General features: G+C 35.9%; 1 protein-coding gene across 3 annotated transcripts in view; it reads left to right on the forward strand.

Moving 5' to 3' along the window:
• The window catches only part of LOC139975759 (exosome complex component 10-like), a 106,109-nt gene that overhangs the window by 23,926 nt on the left and 63,079 nt on the right, over nt 1–19,104 (forward strand). For all 3 annotated transcript variants that reach the window (XM_071983914.1, XM_071983915.1, XM_071983916.1), the window contains exons 14-18: nt 6,214–6,334; nt 7,670–7,808; nt 9,654–9,817; nt 12,831–12,923; nt 16,958–17,134. In XM_071983914.1, the coding sequence (XP_071840015.1) occupies nt 6,214–6,334; nt 7,670–7,808; nt 9,654–9,817; nt 12,831–12,923; nt 16,958–17,134 (694 nt within the window). The remainder of the gene's footprint in view (nt 1–6,213; nt 6,335–7,669; nt 7,809–9,653; nt 9,818–12,830; nt 12,924–16,957; nt 17,135–19,104) is intronic.

A 19,104-nucleotide genomic window follows, 5' to 3' on the forward strand; every position in this document is an offset into this window, starting at 1 on the left:
TACATACCCATCTAGGGTGGGTTTAAGCCAGTACCACTGTTATACATATCCATCTAGGCTGGGTTTAAGCCAGTGCCATATCCATCTAGGCTGGGTTTAAGCCAGTGCCACTGTTAAACATACCCATCTAGGCTGGGTTTAAGCCAGTGCCACTGTTATACATACATGTATAAACCAATCTAGGCTGGGTTTATGCCAGTGCCACTATTATACATTCCCATCTAGGCTGGCTTTAATCCAGTGCCACTATATATACCCATCTAGGCTGGGTTTAATCCAGTGCCACTGTTATACATATCCATCTAGGCTGGGTTTAAGCCAGTGCCACTGTTAAACATACCCATCTAGGATGGCCCTACTTCTGAGAATACAGTTCTCTGCCCTGGCCCATCTAGCATTTTCTAATTAAAGATTTTGGCACAAGTAGACATTTGACATCTTCAACCTCGAAACTCAAGCAAGACGTTCATATTACGACATGTTAGCAAATAGATATTCTGAAACTGTCATATTTGAATATGCCTTATGATATCGTCTTAAAGTTTTGATGTAATTCTAGCAATTTTGTTGTCAATATAGATGATCCCTGTATTAAACTTTCAATTGGTCAGTTAAATTGCAAACTGTATGTAGTTCATAATTCGAGTGTTTGGTGGATGCTTCGAATATTAACCTGTATCCGGGCAGCACAATGAAAGTGATGGGTTTGCTCTTATATAAATAGAGTCCTTGCGGGCCACTTTTACTTTTCATATGATGTTTTCTGTATTATGCTCAAATGTTCGAAACTTTTCATATCAGGTACAAATCTTAAACATTTATAGTGTAGAGCTACAAAATGTCAAAATTTGTAGGTTTGCTTAATACTATTTTAAACCAGAGCTTTCAATTTTTCAGGACCCTGGATTAAAAAGAGTAATTGAGCTCATTTCTGTACATGTTTCAACATGTTGGTATGATCAATACTGTCTTATGATAAAGAGTACAGTAAGTGGCAGAAAGATTGTATGAAGGTTGTCATAACAATAATTCAATAATAATTCAACAATAATTCAATTAATAAAATTCAGGGAAAAAACGGGAACCCCAAATAGGGACAAAGATGACATAGTGACATACATGTCCCCAGGACCAGATGTAGCTCTGAGCTCCCATGACTACGTACAAAATGGTGGTCTTCTACAGTATAAGTACTGGTAGATATATTACTATTAGTGTAATGTACAATAATGCGAAATAAATATTCCAACTTTGATTTCAACTGCGAAACTGCACTTTTTGAGTTTCATATTAAATATATCCCTCAGAGTTCATCGTTGGACAGCTGGAAAGTACAGTATCCTTTCTTGCCATATGTGTTAACATGTTTTGGTAATTGCGTTTTTAGTTTCTAGGCAACGACAGAAAAGTAAGGGCTGATTAAGGAAGAGAGTGTGGGCAAGCTTCACGCCAAATTACAGGTACTACGTATGTGGGCAGTAACGAAGATCAAAGAGATTCGTTCCGGTCGATCGGTTCAAAATAGTTGCTATATCGTTTTCTGGGTTATCAACCTCGTTTAATGTGATGTACGTAATTATGCCCATCGTGGCTAGATTCGCCTGGCAGCTATGCAGGTGAAAGGCGGTGTATAGTACTCACTCCACTATTTGTCCAGCAATTTATATAGAAAATTAATAAAAACCAATCAGAGTGCACAATTTCAACACTTAATTATGAAGTGCGGAGAATTGGGATTCAGTGCGATCAGTATTCGCATTACATTCATTGAAGCTCCCTAAAGGGTGAATAAAAGGTTAAGTGACAGTACTTAGTGTTTGGAGAACCTCCCTGCAGTATGCTTTCCAACTGAACACTGGGTATGTTGTGGAAATGTGCGAGATAAGTGAATGGCCACATTCATAATGCAAGAGAATTCTGTGACTAGAATTGATATCCCTACAGTGATTTTAAGTGCCATCTCTATACGTATGCATATGTAGACTACTGACGGTATGCAAGAGTTGGAGTACATATATACACACACATATATATATATATTTACATATAAATTATATATATATACAGTATATATATATATATATATATATATATATATACATATATATATATATATGTGTACTGTATATATATATGTATTATATGTATATATATATATATATACTGCATATATATATAATTTATATGTAAATATATATGTATGTGTGTGTATATATGTACTCCAACTCTTGCATACCGTCAGTAGTCTAGGTGCAGGACTGCTGGTAACTCGATAATGATGATGTAACATAATTTGCATCTATCAGGGATTTAGCCAGAAATTTGAAAGGGGGGGGGAGCAGAATTTTAAGAGGGGCACTTCTCACAACGGGAGCATTATTACACTTAACGGAGCACCATGAAGCCCAAAATGCCTTCCATGTTGCAGGAAATAAACAATATTAAGAGTATTGTATTACGCAGCAGACAAACTTTCAGGGAAAGATTTGAGAAGGGTGGGTTAGCTTCCTTTAATCCGAAAAAGAGGGCTTTAATGATATTTCCTGCTTTTGGTTAAATTTTATTTATCTGTGTACTCAAAGGGGGACGGGGGGGGGGGGGTGCGATCGCTCCCATTGCTCCTCCCTGGCTACGTCCCTGGCATCTATAATATACACCCAGTTGTTGTGGCTTTGAGCATGGGATTCCTTCTCTGTCCAGCAGTGGGATGAATAAAGAAACAAGTCATGTTATTCGCCCGGCAGACGTATGAAAAACAAGGCACTAGACAGGCAGACTCCTCACGGTTGCCATAGTAAATAGCATGATACGTTCATATTATGCCTGCATGGTCGCCGAGGGAATAATGGGAACTTAGTCCTGAGTTTTGAATATTCAGCCTCCCAAACTGGCTAGATATTATATGCCACATACACCAGTGTGAGGTTTACAGGCAACTCCAGGATTGGTTTGATTTCTTGAAAAAAAAAAAAAAAAAGCAAATATACTTGTAGGTACAGCTCATATTGTTTGTAAAATCCAAATGTAGCCTTTTTAGCTTGAAATTGAAGTGAAAATCCAATTATTATCCAGTACATTTATTGGTAATTTGTTTGAATGAAAGGTCACTATGTACAGACAATTGAAGAAATTGAGTAAAGTTCACATGTATATATATAGATATATATATCAAAGATAGATAATAACAGATCTCTGAAATTTGATATTGTGATTGAAAGTTCACTCGAATCAAATTACCAGCTTTTTATTAATAGATCATCTTCAACCCTTTAAAGAAATAGGAGTGAGATGATTCAGTTTTTTTTTTTGTTTTTTTTTTTTGGCTGTTCATATCTTGCCATCAGATGCTAAGCTTTTTGAGCAATTCTACCGAAACTTGTTGGTTTATATTTATGATAAAAGTATGATTGAAAGTTTGAGAAAATTTGATGCTTTCATAATGAAAAATGAAACAAGGAAACTGTTGGCCTAAAATGCTTTGTAGCCATTTTAGTCTACTTACTTTACAAGCAAGGATGAATGTGTCATTCAATGCCATGACAATGATGATAGTGACGGTAACCATGACGACAAGAACGAAGGATAGAGCTCTTTATATGTTAAAGAATATGTCAAACACTTTACACTTCACAGTAAAAGAAGAACCCAAGAAAAACATTATTAGTTCAGACAAATTATGTTTTACCAAAGTACCGTACTCTTCTTGCCAGTAACATAAAAATACCAACTTTATTTGGAGTCAAAGTTTAACAACATCCGTTGGAGGATTGAAAAGTTATTAAAGTGACTGGATTACCGAGTCTAGCATACATATAGCTTGCAAACATCAACTGTAGCCTCATCATATTCATAATCTTCTGAAATTTATCGCAGCCCAAAATATTCATCCTGGAAATATGGAAACTTATCTGATATAAACGTAAGCCAGGGCCCCTGACTGAAATGGGCCCTCAACTTGACCTTTTGGGACCCCCTTCTTTTTTTTTGACAGTCATGAATCCCCCCGCCCACAGCTTCACAAATGGTCCCGGACAGCTCAGCTATACACTGAACGACGAATATGTAGCAGTGTGTGAGCGCCAGTAGCATTCAAATTTTCTATGATGCATTTGCAAATTATAGTTATCTTTTTGTTGGTTTACGTGATGATATTTTGACAAGCTGAAAGTATTAATGAAATCAATATCAGGCAATTCAGTTGTAAAGAATAATATAAGTTGTCACCTAGCTATTAAGTGTACCAACAGAATTTAATTAACCAGGGTAAAAGCAATTTTGTTGTTCCAACATGACTAACCCCCACCTTCTTTTTCCCTTCCTGGGCTCCTTTCTCCGTTTCTGGGTCAATATCATCAAATATTGTGGTTTCCGCCACAGTGGTTACCAATACCATCGGACCACAGCTTGCTAATAGTTATAATGTTAATAGAAGGATGAAAAATGTTGACATACAACAGACCTTTTAAATACAATAATGAATTAAGAGATACAATAGTACATTCAAAGATAGTATTCAAAATTATAGGCCCAACCATAGTTTAGTGTTTTAACTTTGATTGAAACACTGTGACTAGTACACTCGGTAGGATTTTAACCCCCTTCAGTCGTAAGATCTTAGCAACTTTTAGGGACTTTTGCACTCTGGATATTCAGGCCAGTAAGATCTTAGCAACGACATATATATAACTATCAGGGATCATTCAACCTGTGATATATGCTCTGGAGTCTACGCACTTTACATAAAGCTTACATGTATGTAATGAACATTTTGCTATCAGAGCCTTGCAGGCTGTGAACTTGTTTGTGTCTACGTGCCCAGACGTGACCGAATGACTCTCTACTTTAGTTGCCAGCATGTCATTCAATCCAGGGTGTCATGTGGTTTTGTAATTGATACGATTCTTATGTTTGTGTATTAAAAATAAATGGTCTGGAGTTGATGGTATATACAGTCAGATTTTGTCTGATTAATCATACCTACAGTATATCTCGATGGGCCATCAACCATCCAAGGCGGTGCTCGAAAATATTTGTCCATATTTCATTTTCGTAGTGCCCGACAAATTTTTGTGGATGTTGCAAGATCGAATCACAGGACAAAAATTGAATTAAAACAAGACAAAATAAAAATTTTTATAAACATGATGAATGCTTGAAATTATAGCAAACTCTCTGGTGTTATAGATATAAATTGAAACATTTGTTGACATAATAATTATTTATGTATTATTCAGATATTATCGCCTTCAAGGAGTCGAAATGTATCATCAATTTAGCCTTAAAGTGGTATTCCAGAGATAAAAGCATTTATGAAAGTTGAATATCTTGATAACGAGAATAGCTGTAAGAAACACTACTACATTATGCTCACAATTGTTTTGCTGTTTTCTTGCACTGCAACATATCAATTTTAATTCTTTGCCTAACTCCATCCTTTTAATACTGAAACCTGTGAATGCCTTCAAATTTATGCCTTAAAGTGGTATTCCAGGGATAAAAGCATTTATGAAAGTTGAATATCTTGATAACGAGAATAGCTGTAAGAAATACTACTACATTATGCTCACAATTGTTTTGCTTTTTTCTTGCACTGCAACATATCAATATTAATTCTTTGCCTTACTCCATCCTTTTAATACTGAAACCTGTGAATGCCTTCAAATTTATGCCTTTAAGTGGAATTCCAGAGATGAAAGCAAATATGAAAGTTGAATATCTTGATAACAGGAATAGCTGTAAGAAACACTACTACATTACGCTCACAATTTGTTTTGCTTTTTTTTGCACTGCAACATATCAATATTAATTCTTTGCCTAACTCCATCCTTTTAATACTGAAACCTGTGAATGCCTTCAAATTTATGCCTTTAAACGGCATTCCAGAGATGAAAGCATATATGAAAGTTGAATATCTTGATAACAGGAATAGCTGTAAGAAACACTACTACATTACACTCACAATTTGTTTTGCTTTTTTTTGCACTGCAACATATCCATATTAAATTTTGGCCCAAATCCATCCTTTTAATATCAGGAACCTGTCTATGTCTTCAAGTTTTGCTGAAAAAATTCACTCATTTATTCCATTTTACATCACAGGCCATTGCCAAACAAGTCCTATAAATAGTATCGATGGTCCAGATCCTATCAAGAATGATATACACTTTTAGGGATGATTTTATATGTTGTTTTGTTTTTCATCTGTTTTGACAGAGAGTCATCTGGAATCCTGGCCTGTTGCAATCCAGTTCCTCCGTTGGTGATGCAACATCTAACCGACATTCACCGTCTGATCATCCAAGCAAGAAATTATCACGGAAAAGCCGAGATCCATGTTAGTCGAAATCATTGCTTTTGCGTTCGGTCTGCCAAATTGATCAAACCCCTGTATAAGAAATGTATGTATGTATGTACAGTATGTATGTATATTAGGTCCTCCTGCAAACAGGAACTTGCGAAGAAGCCTCATTGGCTTATCAAAGCCGCAAGCTGACCGAAGTCAGTCTCTTACATTCATATTTAACGTCCATGATTGTATATTTTTAATTGTCAACAAGTCTGTAACTGGACGACATACATTAATCTTGGAGTGACTGGAACAGGGGACCTTATGATTGAAAGGCAACAATTTACTTCAATTCATTTTTTTTTTCAAATGAAAAATGACTACTGTATAGTTACTGAACTGCATATTCGTAAAGTGAATTTGTCATCGAAATAGGATTAAAAAGAAAAATTCCAAACTTGACTCTAAATCTGTTTACATAAGATTCACAAGGCAAGGAACTATACCATCAACTGTACAATAAAAGCAAAAAGTCACAAACTCACAGACAGACAAACAAACAAACAATCCAATCTAATTGAAAGTTACATGTCTTTCCATTTGGAAACCAAAACATAACAAGCTGTTGTTTGATTGTGGGAGCAGGAGGATGTTAGAGGGATAGGTGATCTGCAAATCAGGATGTGGGTCTATTGAGAGGATGAGATATTCATAGTTGCTTGGTCATTGGAGCATATATATATTATGGTTATCACTGTTGCCATAGCAACGGTTGCCAACTTTATTTACATCAAAATTATAAAAATGTTAAAATGGTGACTGAGGTTCAAAACATATTTAGGGAAAAATGGAGAAAGGCATTTTATTCAGTGCAAAGTTCATGAATTAGGAGTGTGAATCTTTGACATGCTATGTACAGTAGCCCATAAACAATTGTTTTACTGACGATAGGTTGCAGTGAGATACAGTAGAGTTGGACAGATCAAAGATGTTTTGCACTGTTAACTAATTCTCTTTTTTCAATTGTATGGTCAGGTTATTATTCTAGCAAATCTTTACACTTTTTTTTTTTTTTTTAATACTGCAAAATGTTACTTTTAATTTACAGAATAAGTCAGAAAAGTATTTTTTTTGGGGGATTAATTGCAAACAGTGTAGTAATCCTTACAAGCCTTTTCAAAGCTGCAACTAAGTTTAGTAATTTAGTTTTGTATTGTAGTCTAATCATTCTGTCTATATTACGGTAAACTCAACAAGCTAGTGTCTTACCGAATGTGTGTATGACTATTCTTATATCGCTTTTCATCACTTTTTCATCCAATTTTGAGATCTTAGCTCAGTTTCTGTTTTCAACAGTTGTTTGTCTTCTTTTATACGTTACAGGTAAAGGAAGTCAGTGAAGAACCCAAGAGCAAAAGCGAAGAAGTAACTTTCACATCAAGGGTCATCGATCCGTTGGAAAGTATCCTGCATTGCCCTCATGACCTGCTAGCCCCGGAAACCTCCCACGCACAACTTGCAGGTAAAGGCTTTACAGGGATACGCCTGGATTACATCTATCTTTCTTCCTTTTTGCTGGTACAGTTCAAGATGATGAGATCCATTTTAAGGAGAACAAATATGTAACAGGAACTACTGTAACCAAAGAACCCTTCATTAATTATCATGTTATTTATTTTGTTTTTGTGTGCATTTTTTTTCTAGCATATACTACACTGAACAAGAGCGTTTAAAACATCGGAATGTACCCCTAACGAAAATAGAAGTACAAAGTGCTCCTCCTGTTTAGGTGATTCGCAGATTATAAACCGGAAAACGCTTCGATAAATAAGTTTAAATTTAAGATGCAAATTTCAGGATAAATAATAGTCAATAATAAGCAAAGAAAATATAGAATATTAAAGACATTTTTCGCAGGGCTACGGCATGCTACTTGCTATAAGAAAATGCCCTTCCGAGAAGTTACGACCATTTGACGTAGAATTAATGAAAGAAGTCATAAAAAAAAAGCTCTGGGTATTATTTAAGTGTGCAACTTGTTTGGTTTAATCAATTATCATTTCATCTTTTTCATGTTGGCACAAGTGAAAAAAAAAGTGAAAAAGTATTAATTTTACATGTAAAATTGGCAAAAGATAGTAATTGGCTTATCTATTATAGCCAGATACAGAAAGATGTTGCTGTCAGAAGAAACAAGAAGTTTGTCAAAATTAAGTTCATTGTTTTTCATATCTGGTAAATATTTTCTGCACTTTGTGACATTATATTACATATTATTTGGTTCCTCTCATCTCCAAATTTTTTGTGGATTTTGAAAAATGTGTCACGAAAATACCCTTTTTTTTATCTTTATTAAACCAGGTTTAGCTACCAGCTCTAGTTTTGTTTTTGTCACAAATATTGTTGGCATGCCAACATGCAGCCCTAAAAACAATGTATTCTGGAATAATGTATTTGTTGAAACGGTAGCCGGATGGCGAGTCACATGGCCTCCTCCACATTCCCAGGGTTTTCTTAAATTTGGAACACTTCAGTAACAGAAGTGGCAAGCACCTCTTACTTTGGGAATCAATTAAAGGCCGGAAGATAATTTGTGCCTTCTGAGCAAGCTCTAATTCATCAAGAAATCAAGATGTGAAGTAAAACAGCGCTGTTTTTTCTTACTTTTATCAATTTTCATCACAATAAGTTTTAATTTCAATTTGTTTGTATCGGTCCAAGTATTTTGCATAGTAGGTCTTTAAAGATAAACTTATAAAAATAAAAAATAAAAATATTGGATCTCCATATAATAACATGTTTATTTTCTTAGGTTCGTTCTATGACTTAACTTGTTTTTGGCATCGTTGATATATTTTGACATGGGCTGGAAAAGGTGTAATTCGTCCAACATTCAAAAGTCATGATCACACCGATATATGTGTATGTGAGTCATGAAATAATTGTTTAAAAATTAGGCACCCAAGATAGAGCCGTGGCACGGTATTAAGCCAAGCGTCCTGGTCCAATCTTTACCCAAGTCTATCTTACACCGAGACTGTACCCATACCTGGTCACAACAGTATTACGTTAGAGTGAGTATCATGTATCCCTTTGATAAGGTGACAGATACTACACACGATCCTGGTTAAAAGGTTGATGAGCAAGTCTGTACTCTGGGTAGGAAGTACAGTGTATCTAGAATGAATAAAACTGCGTCAAAGCTGCCAAAAACAGCGCACAGGGTAAGATGGTTTCAACCAAAGTCCCAGTAAATAATGTCAAACCTTAAATCACTTTTCTTGCCATACATTTTTTGGTTTGTCCCACGTTCGGCTGATTCACTCATTCTCAGTGCTTATCTTCCATTTTTTTGTATTTTCCACAGATTTGTCTCATCATCACGAAAGCTTATTGATAAAGCCTACCACAGAGATGGTCGAGCCTAAGCTTAAGTTGTTTGGGTCTTACTCGGCTGTCAAGAGAAATAATAAAGCTAATGAGGAAAAAGTAGCCAGGATAAAGGCTACCATGCTTAACCCATTCAAAATGGTAAGCTTGTACGTCTTTTATTAACCATTTTCCTCATCAAATTTTGAGCAGGAGGGTTTTTTTATTTTTATTTTTTATCATCATTCTTATGGGCTCAAATTCATTTGTCAGTACATATTTATGTCATACATGACTTTCCTGTTTAAAAAACAGACAATGTTTTTTGTTGTTTTAATAATAAAAGGTTGTACACCAATATAAACATACACATCTACTGTATAAAGCATGGAATTAAAACAAAATTAATCAATTTGTTCTATTTCTTTGAATTCATTTTTTTTTTTTCAAATGAACACTGACTACTGTATAGTTAATAAACTGCATATTCGTAACATGATTTTATCATCGCAAAAAGATTGAGCAGAATAATTCCAAACTCATCTCTAAAGCTGATTAATCAATTTTAATCATGATTTTGCTTTGCATTAAATTGAATGATGATCCTTCAAATTGAAGTAACATAGAAGTACTTGAAGTGTTTTTGGTTTCGATGAAAATTGGAACCTATCCAGTCATGATGGCGTGCGTGTGTGTGTATGGCACCGATCACTGAGTTAAATTATTTCTCATTCCAGAGAAAGTGCATAAATGAGACAAAAGGGACAGAGTGTTAGCTTTCTCGATGACCAAATATTATTCGCAAAAAGTCTCCATCATGGTTAAAAGTGTCACCAAACTATGTGGTAGGGCCATCGTTATAGTAAAAACAAGGTCGGACAGAGATGTTATTGTATCCACATGTTAAGAATGACTTTCTGGCCAGAATTTAAGACTTGAAATGCCATAGACCAAGAAAACAGAATCCACAGTTTCACGATGACTGTTAGCCAGAATTTTAGACTTGTAATGTCAAAACAGACAAAATTTATAGTGCTGGTAAGGTTACCATACCTACTGTAGCTGTTCTGTAAGGTTTCAATATGTAGCTGTTCCGGATTTCAAGATGTCCACCTTTAAAATGTTTTTAAAGCCCAAGAATGCTCCTTTAAGGCTAACTTGAATGTGATGTCTGCTCCTCCAATCAGACCAAAATGTTTAACATTAATCCATCAATTTTATTAGATTTATTTATAATAATTCAGTTGAAACATGTTCTCTTAACTGCATATAAACAACAGAGACGCTTTGAAGGATAATCAAGTCCAACACCATTTTATCCGTGACAAATTTGTTATGTGTCATAAAACAACACTCTCTTTTGAGGCCATAACGTCTTATTGTTTTGTGATGCATCTTATTAATTGACCAAATTGTCTGTGTGTAAAACTGGTAGACTATAGTCCAGCCACTTTAATTAATGAGCCCCAGATGTTCAATAGGATATAATAACATGTAAAAGATACATATATCAACCTACGTTGGTACCAGTGTTACTTAATCTTATTCAACATATCAAACTTATTGTTTGTGCCACAAGTCGTCTTGTAAACAATGAGCCTTCTACTCTTGGAAGACTTCCTTGCCAAAGACAAAAGGAATCTGTGTTGATGTTTGTTTATTTGTATGTATGTATTTGTGTGACATCTTGGCTTGGCTTCACACAATAACGCAGCACATTTCTGTTGAGTAAAATTTTTTATGAACTGTCTACTAATTTGTTTTCAGTGTTCAATTAGTGTAAATAAAGAAGAAAATCTCACAAAATACTTCATTTACAACCTTTGACATCAAACTTCTCATACTCTGCATTAGAATAAGCCTAAGCTAGGACCACAATACCAGGCTGCCCGCAATTTTAAGTGGACCACCTTAAATATTTAAGCTAATATGAAAATGTCGCCATTAACGAAGAAGACCGTCTGCTGAAAATTAAAATTTAATTGCGGTGTATTATTTAACTGTAGCAGTGCAAAGCAAATGGATTTGAAACAATAGCTGCGGTAACCTCATCATCAAATTGGAATCTAACTTTAACATGTACATTATTGTTGCAAAATTTCAAATGTTAAGGATCAAGATCCTATCCAATAATGTCTGTGTAAAAGTTTAAACCACCATTCTTTGTTTTCTATAATATATCCTTTCTCCACCATGCTACTGGTCCCAAAAAGATGATGATTAACATGTATTGTGATGAAAACGCTTTCTGGTCACTTCGTCCAACAACCATTTCACCCAACTGCCATTTCGCCCAACTAGCATGGTCATTTTGCCCAACCAGCATGGTCATTTCGCCCAACCAGCATGGTCATTTCATCCAACCTTGTTGGTCATTTCGCCCAACCAATTTTTTTACTCATATTCAGTCAGAATAATATCACTTTTTTTATTTCACTAGTTCAATTTGATTTATTTGGATTATATTACTTCGTGGTAGATTCTGAGTTATTTCGGGTATAATGGGAGGATTACACTACTATAGGAGGTTACGCATACAATGGAAGTTATTTTATTATACAAACAAAGGGGAATCGGTCTCCATAAAAACCTATCAAACCTAACCCCTAAAACACTGATCCATCCTACCGACTAACAATTCCCTAACGTTTCCTTATTAAATTGACCAATATTGAAGTATAATATTTGATCAAGGTTGGGCGAAATGACCAGCAAGGTTGGGCGAAATGACCATGCTGGTTGGGCGAAATGGTAAGGTTGGGCGAAATGGCAGTTGGGCGAAATGGTTGTTGGGCGAAGTGACCAGCTTCCATGAAAACCACCCACTGTCTCATATTTTTGTATATATTTCTCAATTTCGATGCACTTGTTTATGAATATTTTTATATTTATGCTGGTTCATAAAAATTTGAAATGAAAAAAAATCCATAACTGCACTAAGAAGCACTCAGTTACCGTGTACAAACTTTCCATGTGTACACTGTTGACATTATAAATGCCAGGGAGTGATCTTGAGAACAAAACAAACAATTTTTGGAACCTGCAGATGTTTTCATTAAATTTGTTGGTATACTTCTTATCGTTTCGTCTTCTCGTAGTTAGTGGAAGTTTTCTATTTTTAGATCATCCTCTCTATTAATTCTTTCTCGTCGTTGTTTTTGTTGTTGATCTGTAGTACCTACCAGCATCAGTGACGTCTCTGACTAAGCCTACTCAAGTACCATCGGCCATGTTGGAAGCAGATAAGATAACTATCGGGGACGTTAGCGTAAGTCACACTCTGTCTTGCTTTCGTGAAATCCAAAGCCACAACACTGCCCATCCCAATTTCCAAACCAGTCTCCTCTCTCCTAACCCCAAACCCTCACCTCCCCCACCCCCACCCCCCCGCCACCGCCCCCTTCTATCTTTCATTCGGGAATCCCCAAGACTTTTCAATACTAGGACACATTTTAGTCTGATACAGTTTGCGAATATCCTTCACAGCATATGGACGGTATGGAGCGTATGAATAATTCACTGATGTTATCCGCCCATTTTATATAGTACTTGAACTATAATTTAGTACTCTCCCAGCAGCATATCGATGTATGTTATATGAAATTGATGTCACAGATTATTACAGAAGAGAAATAAACTTTTCTCTACCTTGACTCCAGATACTTGCCAACATAATTTCTTTTCTTCTCCTGTTTTTTCTTCCTTCTATACCTAAGAATTTAAGGTATTGATATAATATTGCCCTCAAGAGTAAAAATTTTAAACATGTCCAAAATTAAACACAACAGACATAACGAGGGTATAAGAAGACCAGATGGGAAAGATTTTCGTTCTTATTGGTTTCGGTCATACCGTTAGCTTGTCACCCACCAGTATGGAATAACATACCCCGTACCACTCTTTTGGCAAACTCTGTGCTGTGTACCTGAATATTTAGCTGTAATAGGAGCATTAGTACCCAGATGTTTCACAGTCTGATTATAACGTGATAAGTTGGATATATATGTTTCTGTCCATTTGCTGAAAGGAGCCATAAATCAAATGAAGCACAACTTGTACAAGGCTCTAAGCAAGAGTACAGGTATTTATGTATACACCGTGTAGCATCTATAGATACTAGATCTCCAGAATGCCTCAAAACAAATACAAGCACAACTATGGTAGACTATGTCAGAATATAGGAACAGACTATCTACAAGTCCAGTTTGGTGGTCAAGCGGTTAAAGCAGTGGACTCGTGATCCAAGGTTTGCAGGTTCGACTCCTGGCCAGATCATTTTGTTACAAGCTGTCCTTGGGCAAGGCAATTTTATCTCAATTGCCTCACTTCACCCAGTGTATAAAATATGCAGGGAGCTGCTACTCTAACGTTAGAGTAGCAGCTCCCTGAAATATGTATTAATAGGGATTTGTGAGGTAACTTTTAAATATAAGTTGTGTGTGCCGGTTTGTGGCTGCACACTATGGGGAAGTCCCCCCAGGGGACATGTCGATGTGGTGCACTGTAGTGTGCAAGGAGGGACTATTTGAATTATGCACACTTTTGTGAAAAGTTAGCAATGACCAGGGTTAACTTGTAGTTGTGTGAGGGTCTCTTGGCTTTCAAACTAGACTGTAAACCAAACAACTTTAACTTTTAACTTTAATGTGCTATGAATAGATATTGAAGTTATGAACTGACCTGTCGTTGAGTAGTAGAGACACTACACATCAATAGATTGAAATGTTTGAAAGAAGCTCAGAGACCTGTGAAGTTGAGATTAGAACAGTAAAGAAAGAAAAAAAAAAACTTATGGCTGCTCCCATCTTTGTTTTAAAAAAAGTCAAAATAATATCTGTGACTCGTTTCAGTGAGGTTCTAGATCAACGTATTTGACAGCACTATTTCTGGCTATGGAAAGACAGATTGATAAACAATGGCTAATAACTATCTATTGCCACAATTTGTATATTTGTTAACTCAAATTACAAAAGAATATAGGACTCAAACATCCGTTGATGGATATATATATGTAACAGTAGGTCTTTGCTTAAAGGGTTTGTGTTGCTTGGATATGTAGCTGAAGTTTGTGTGAACTTGCAGAAGCATCTGTTGTGACGTAAAGATAGCAACACCTTCAAAATATATATTGTGTATAATGTATATTTGCATGGTAAAAGATGTTAAGTTGCAATTGTAATGAACAGCTGCAGCGTGTTGAATATTCATCAGTCGGTTGTTACCGTATGTGAGCCTTAAAGGACAGATAAGATAATCCTCGAAATATTTGTGAACAAAAGTACAGATTATGTAATTAAGGCACGAACTTCAAAGATTTGACAAAGGCGTAAAAAAGAATGTTACATTAAACTTGTGGGACAAAGAATAAAAGTTCTCTTTTGGACTAAGTTATTGTTAAAGAAACTTTAATGTTTTAGATGTTTTACAACTTCCTTGCTCTTCCCACAAAGATTCAGTCATTCTTCACGGAAGTGCTATTAAACATAGGAACTGTTTCTGAATATGAGCTTTTTATGGCCAAAACTTCACTCGGCGTGTGACTAGAATATCTACCGCACGGTGAAGTAATTTTATACATCTTCAGTCAAGTATATAAATTACCCAAATTAAAACCATGGCTAGATTACTTTCAGTTGATTTTACTCTTTACATCCTCTGGGGAGTATTTATAAAAGCCATAATCCAAATATTTTACGATGGCAATTAAACTAATTATGAAGAAATGGAAAGCACGAAACAAAATATAGCTGAATAGCCTACAAGCCTATTGAAACCCTTCAAAAGAAATTATATTAATACTTAATTGAAAGTATATCACCTCAAAGGGTCCCTTCACTTTCAGTGTGCTGGGAAATTTATCTACAGTAGGTCATCAGTATCGGATCCAGATTTGATGTAAGTTCACAAAAGTTGTTTCTGGAAGGGATCTGACCTGCCAGATAATAGATATTCCATACATTCAGGAATGGTCAGACATTTAAAGATCTCATTTAGGAAGAATGCTAAGATTAGGTTTGCAGTAAGAGGGAAATAATGCTTGCAATTGCAGTTGGAATTCTGTGGAGTCAGATTTTTTGGGATGAACTGCTAAATAATTTGTTTTCAGTGAAATTAATGAAAATAATGAAGAAAAACTCACAAAATACTTCATGTACGACCTTTGACATCAAACTTCTAACACTTGCGTTAGAATAAGCCTAGACTAGGACCGCAATTTCAGTTAGACATACTGTAGCTGCCCGCAAATTTTAAGTAGACCACCTTCGATATTTAATGTAATATGTGAATATCGCCCCCCCTCCCCACTCCTAATGAAGAAGATCGGTGTGCAGAAAGTGGAAAGATTTAAAATTACATTACAGTGTGTTATTAAACTAATGCAAAGCAAATACACTTGAATGCTAGTAGGTACCTCATCATCAAATCTGAAGCTAATTTTAACCTTTATTAAAATATCAAAAGTCTTTAACATTAAAGATAGTTGCTCATTATAATGCATACTATGTAGTAAACTGAGCCTCAGACAAATAAACATCTCATTTAGGAATCTGAATGCTACAGTACCAATAAAAATAATGCTTGCAGTTGGATGTTGAGTGCCCAGTATTTTACTTTCTAGCATATTAGGGAGAAACACTCAATGATTTTTAAAATGGACATTTTTTTTTCTTTTTAACTTTACAATTTGTTATGAGAGAAATTTTTTCATAAAGTATCCAAACACTTTGTTGAGATATTACAGGCAGTACGTGAGTAGACACTAATGAAAATAAAATAAATAAATAAAAGTAATAAATATAATTGCTTTCTTTTAGTTGTGTTTGTTCAAAAGGTTTCTATGGCTGCTGGATACTAAATAAATGCTGATCATTTTAGCTATCAGAACTAGTCAACTTTCATTGAAAGACTATACAGAAAAAGTCACTATTTGCACAGTGTGTTGCAATGACACTGGGTATTTTTACATTTAATTTAATACTTAACCTGACAAAAGTTTATGGACAACATTTGACCATCCAATGGAATCCATTTATTACTCCTTAAATCATCATATTCCTCCATCTGGTGACAAAAGCTCAAAGGAGCATCTCTAGTTTGAAATTTGATCGATATTTACCGTCCGTATGTTTGTGTGAGAATATTCTGCGAGATTGGGCATTTTTTGGGGGAAAAAAAATGAAAACCTTAATTAGGATGGATAACTGTTCAGAAGCATATTTTGTGCTCGTGTAGTTGAGTGGTGGAAAAATGGTAAAAATATGGGAAAACGAAAGAAAAAAATGATCTGCTTCTTTTGCTCAGAGTCGGGTTGTATCATCCCCGTATGTCTGGAAGATGAAACGGGCGTCAAAGCAAGAGGAAGCCGAAATAGCAGTTAGCGATGACCAGAAGGCCAAGGCATCGGTCAAGAAACAGAGACTACCTACCCGAGAGGAAGGTGAAGATGAAGATGAGGAAGATTTACCTCTCAGATCAATGGTGAGATAATTACAGTTCACATAGCTGGGGTATTCTGTATTTGTAAACCCGCTAAAAAGTTGCTAATATTTCTCTTCAAAACAGAAATCTCATCTTGTTCTGCCTTTGTCGGATTAGACTCGCAATTTGATTAAAAGGACCCTGGATGTGTATGGGGTTACCTAATTTGATTAAAAGGATCCTGGATATAGATGGGAATACCTGTTATTAATTACCCAATAAGGCAAGCGATTTGTTTGGAAAATCAACAACCATGCAAGGGAATGAGGGAATTAGGAAATATTGCCAAGGGAACTTCAAAGCAGTCTTGAACAGAATTTAAAAAAGGGTCATGTGTGTCCATGCATATTTAACCGATGCTACTGTATGGGCCGAGTGGATAAAGGTGGTGGCATCAGAAGCAATGAGGCTTAGCAATCGGGAGGTTCCAGGTTTGACACCCGGCAGTGTCATAGTAAGGTGGGTTTTTCATGCACGAGCAATCTACGGTTTTCCCATCTGAAATGACTTTCTAAATTGAAAGATTGCAAATTTGAGTTAATTTGAGTTAAAATGTTGAATTGGAAGCCACCCATAAGTTGTAAGTTGTAATCCATAAGCCCTTGTGGGCTTCTCCCACATTTGTGGTCATTTAAGTGTCGTTAAAATAACTGCTGATTATTATTATTAATATTATATGTCAAGTTTATTCACATCAATGATGATTTGTTTAACGATGAAACTGTGTATCATTTGAAACTTTTCAAAGTGGTTTAATCATATAAAGTCAGTCAGAATTATAGTTGAGATGGTGCTGCCCAGCTTTGTAAGTGAGGGCACATTCGTACAAGGCCCTGAAGTGTGTGATCTGTGCCATTGTTTAAGCATCTGTGAATCGCAGACACACAACCGTGTGAAAGCCAACATCTGAACTCGTCGGGTTGAAAGACTAATTAGATTAGCTTGATAATTAACTCAAGGTTTTACCTGTGCAGTTTCACCTGACAGAAAGGATTTTTGACAAAACACAAGTTAAGGGTGCTTAAAACAGTTTGTTTGACTTTTAAACTTTCCACACGTTTCAAAAGATTATCTTCTTCAATAATTACCACGGTGACCAACTCACGTTACTGCTATGCTACTGCTGGTGATTCCATGTCGACCATGGTACTAAAACTCACAGCAACAGCTTATCAAGTTTCATGGACCCTAATAGGACTAATAAATGACAATGACACAACCCTCTGTTCATTTTGTTATATTGTGTTATATTTTTTCATGTGTTGGGATCCCATCGAAAAAGTTTGTTCTTTGCTAGGACTCGGATAGCTCAATGTTATATCAGAGTGGTCACTACAGATCTGCCTGGACACATTAAGGGTAATGCCTTGCAGCTATGGCATTTGAATAGTCCAACATTTCTTGTTTCGTCAGGGGGTGGTGGGGGGGGGGATGGACAGGACTGGTTTTTGGTTCCTATATAGGAACCTACGCAGTCAGGTTGGCTTGTGTATGTATGTGTGTGCGTGCATCTGTGACGCTTGTTTGGATCTGTGATAACTCAAAAAGGGAGTGATGGATATTTGTCATACTTGCTATTTAGATTTATTATAGTGAGAAGGTGTGCCCTATTGTTTTAGGCACAGATCTTTCATATTGAGGAGGTTATGGGGTCAAAGGTAAAAATATTAACATTGCAATAACTCTGCAACCTTAAGTTGGATTTTAACCAAACTTGGTATACAGTTGCTGGTTAAAAGCTGGTACATGTAGGCCTAATTTTTTTGGGGGACCATCTATGCCCCAAAAAGTTCTGGGACTATTTTGGGCTGGGTGGGTCCAAATTTATTTCCACCTCAAGTGCATTTGGGACACATTCTTTGGGCCCGAATTTGTGGGGCCCAATATTTTTGGAACCATTAGGGCCCTCATATTTTGGGGTTCAAGTTTTTGGGGGAAATATGTTTTTGAGCCACTTTGTCTGGGCCAAT

Source organism: Apostichopus japonicus, chromosome 11, assembly GCF_037975245.1.
Source record: "Apostichopus japonicus isolate 1M-3 chromosome 11, ASM3797524v1, whole genome shotgun sequence".
NCBI classification, from domain to species: Eukaryota; Metazoa; Echinodermata; class Holothuroidea; order Aspidochirotida; family Stichopodidae; genus Apostichopus; species Apostichopus japonicus.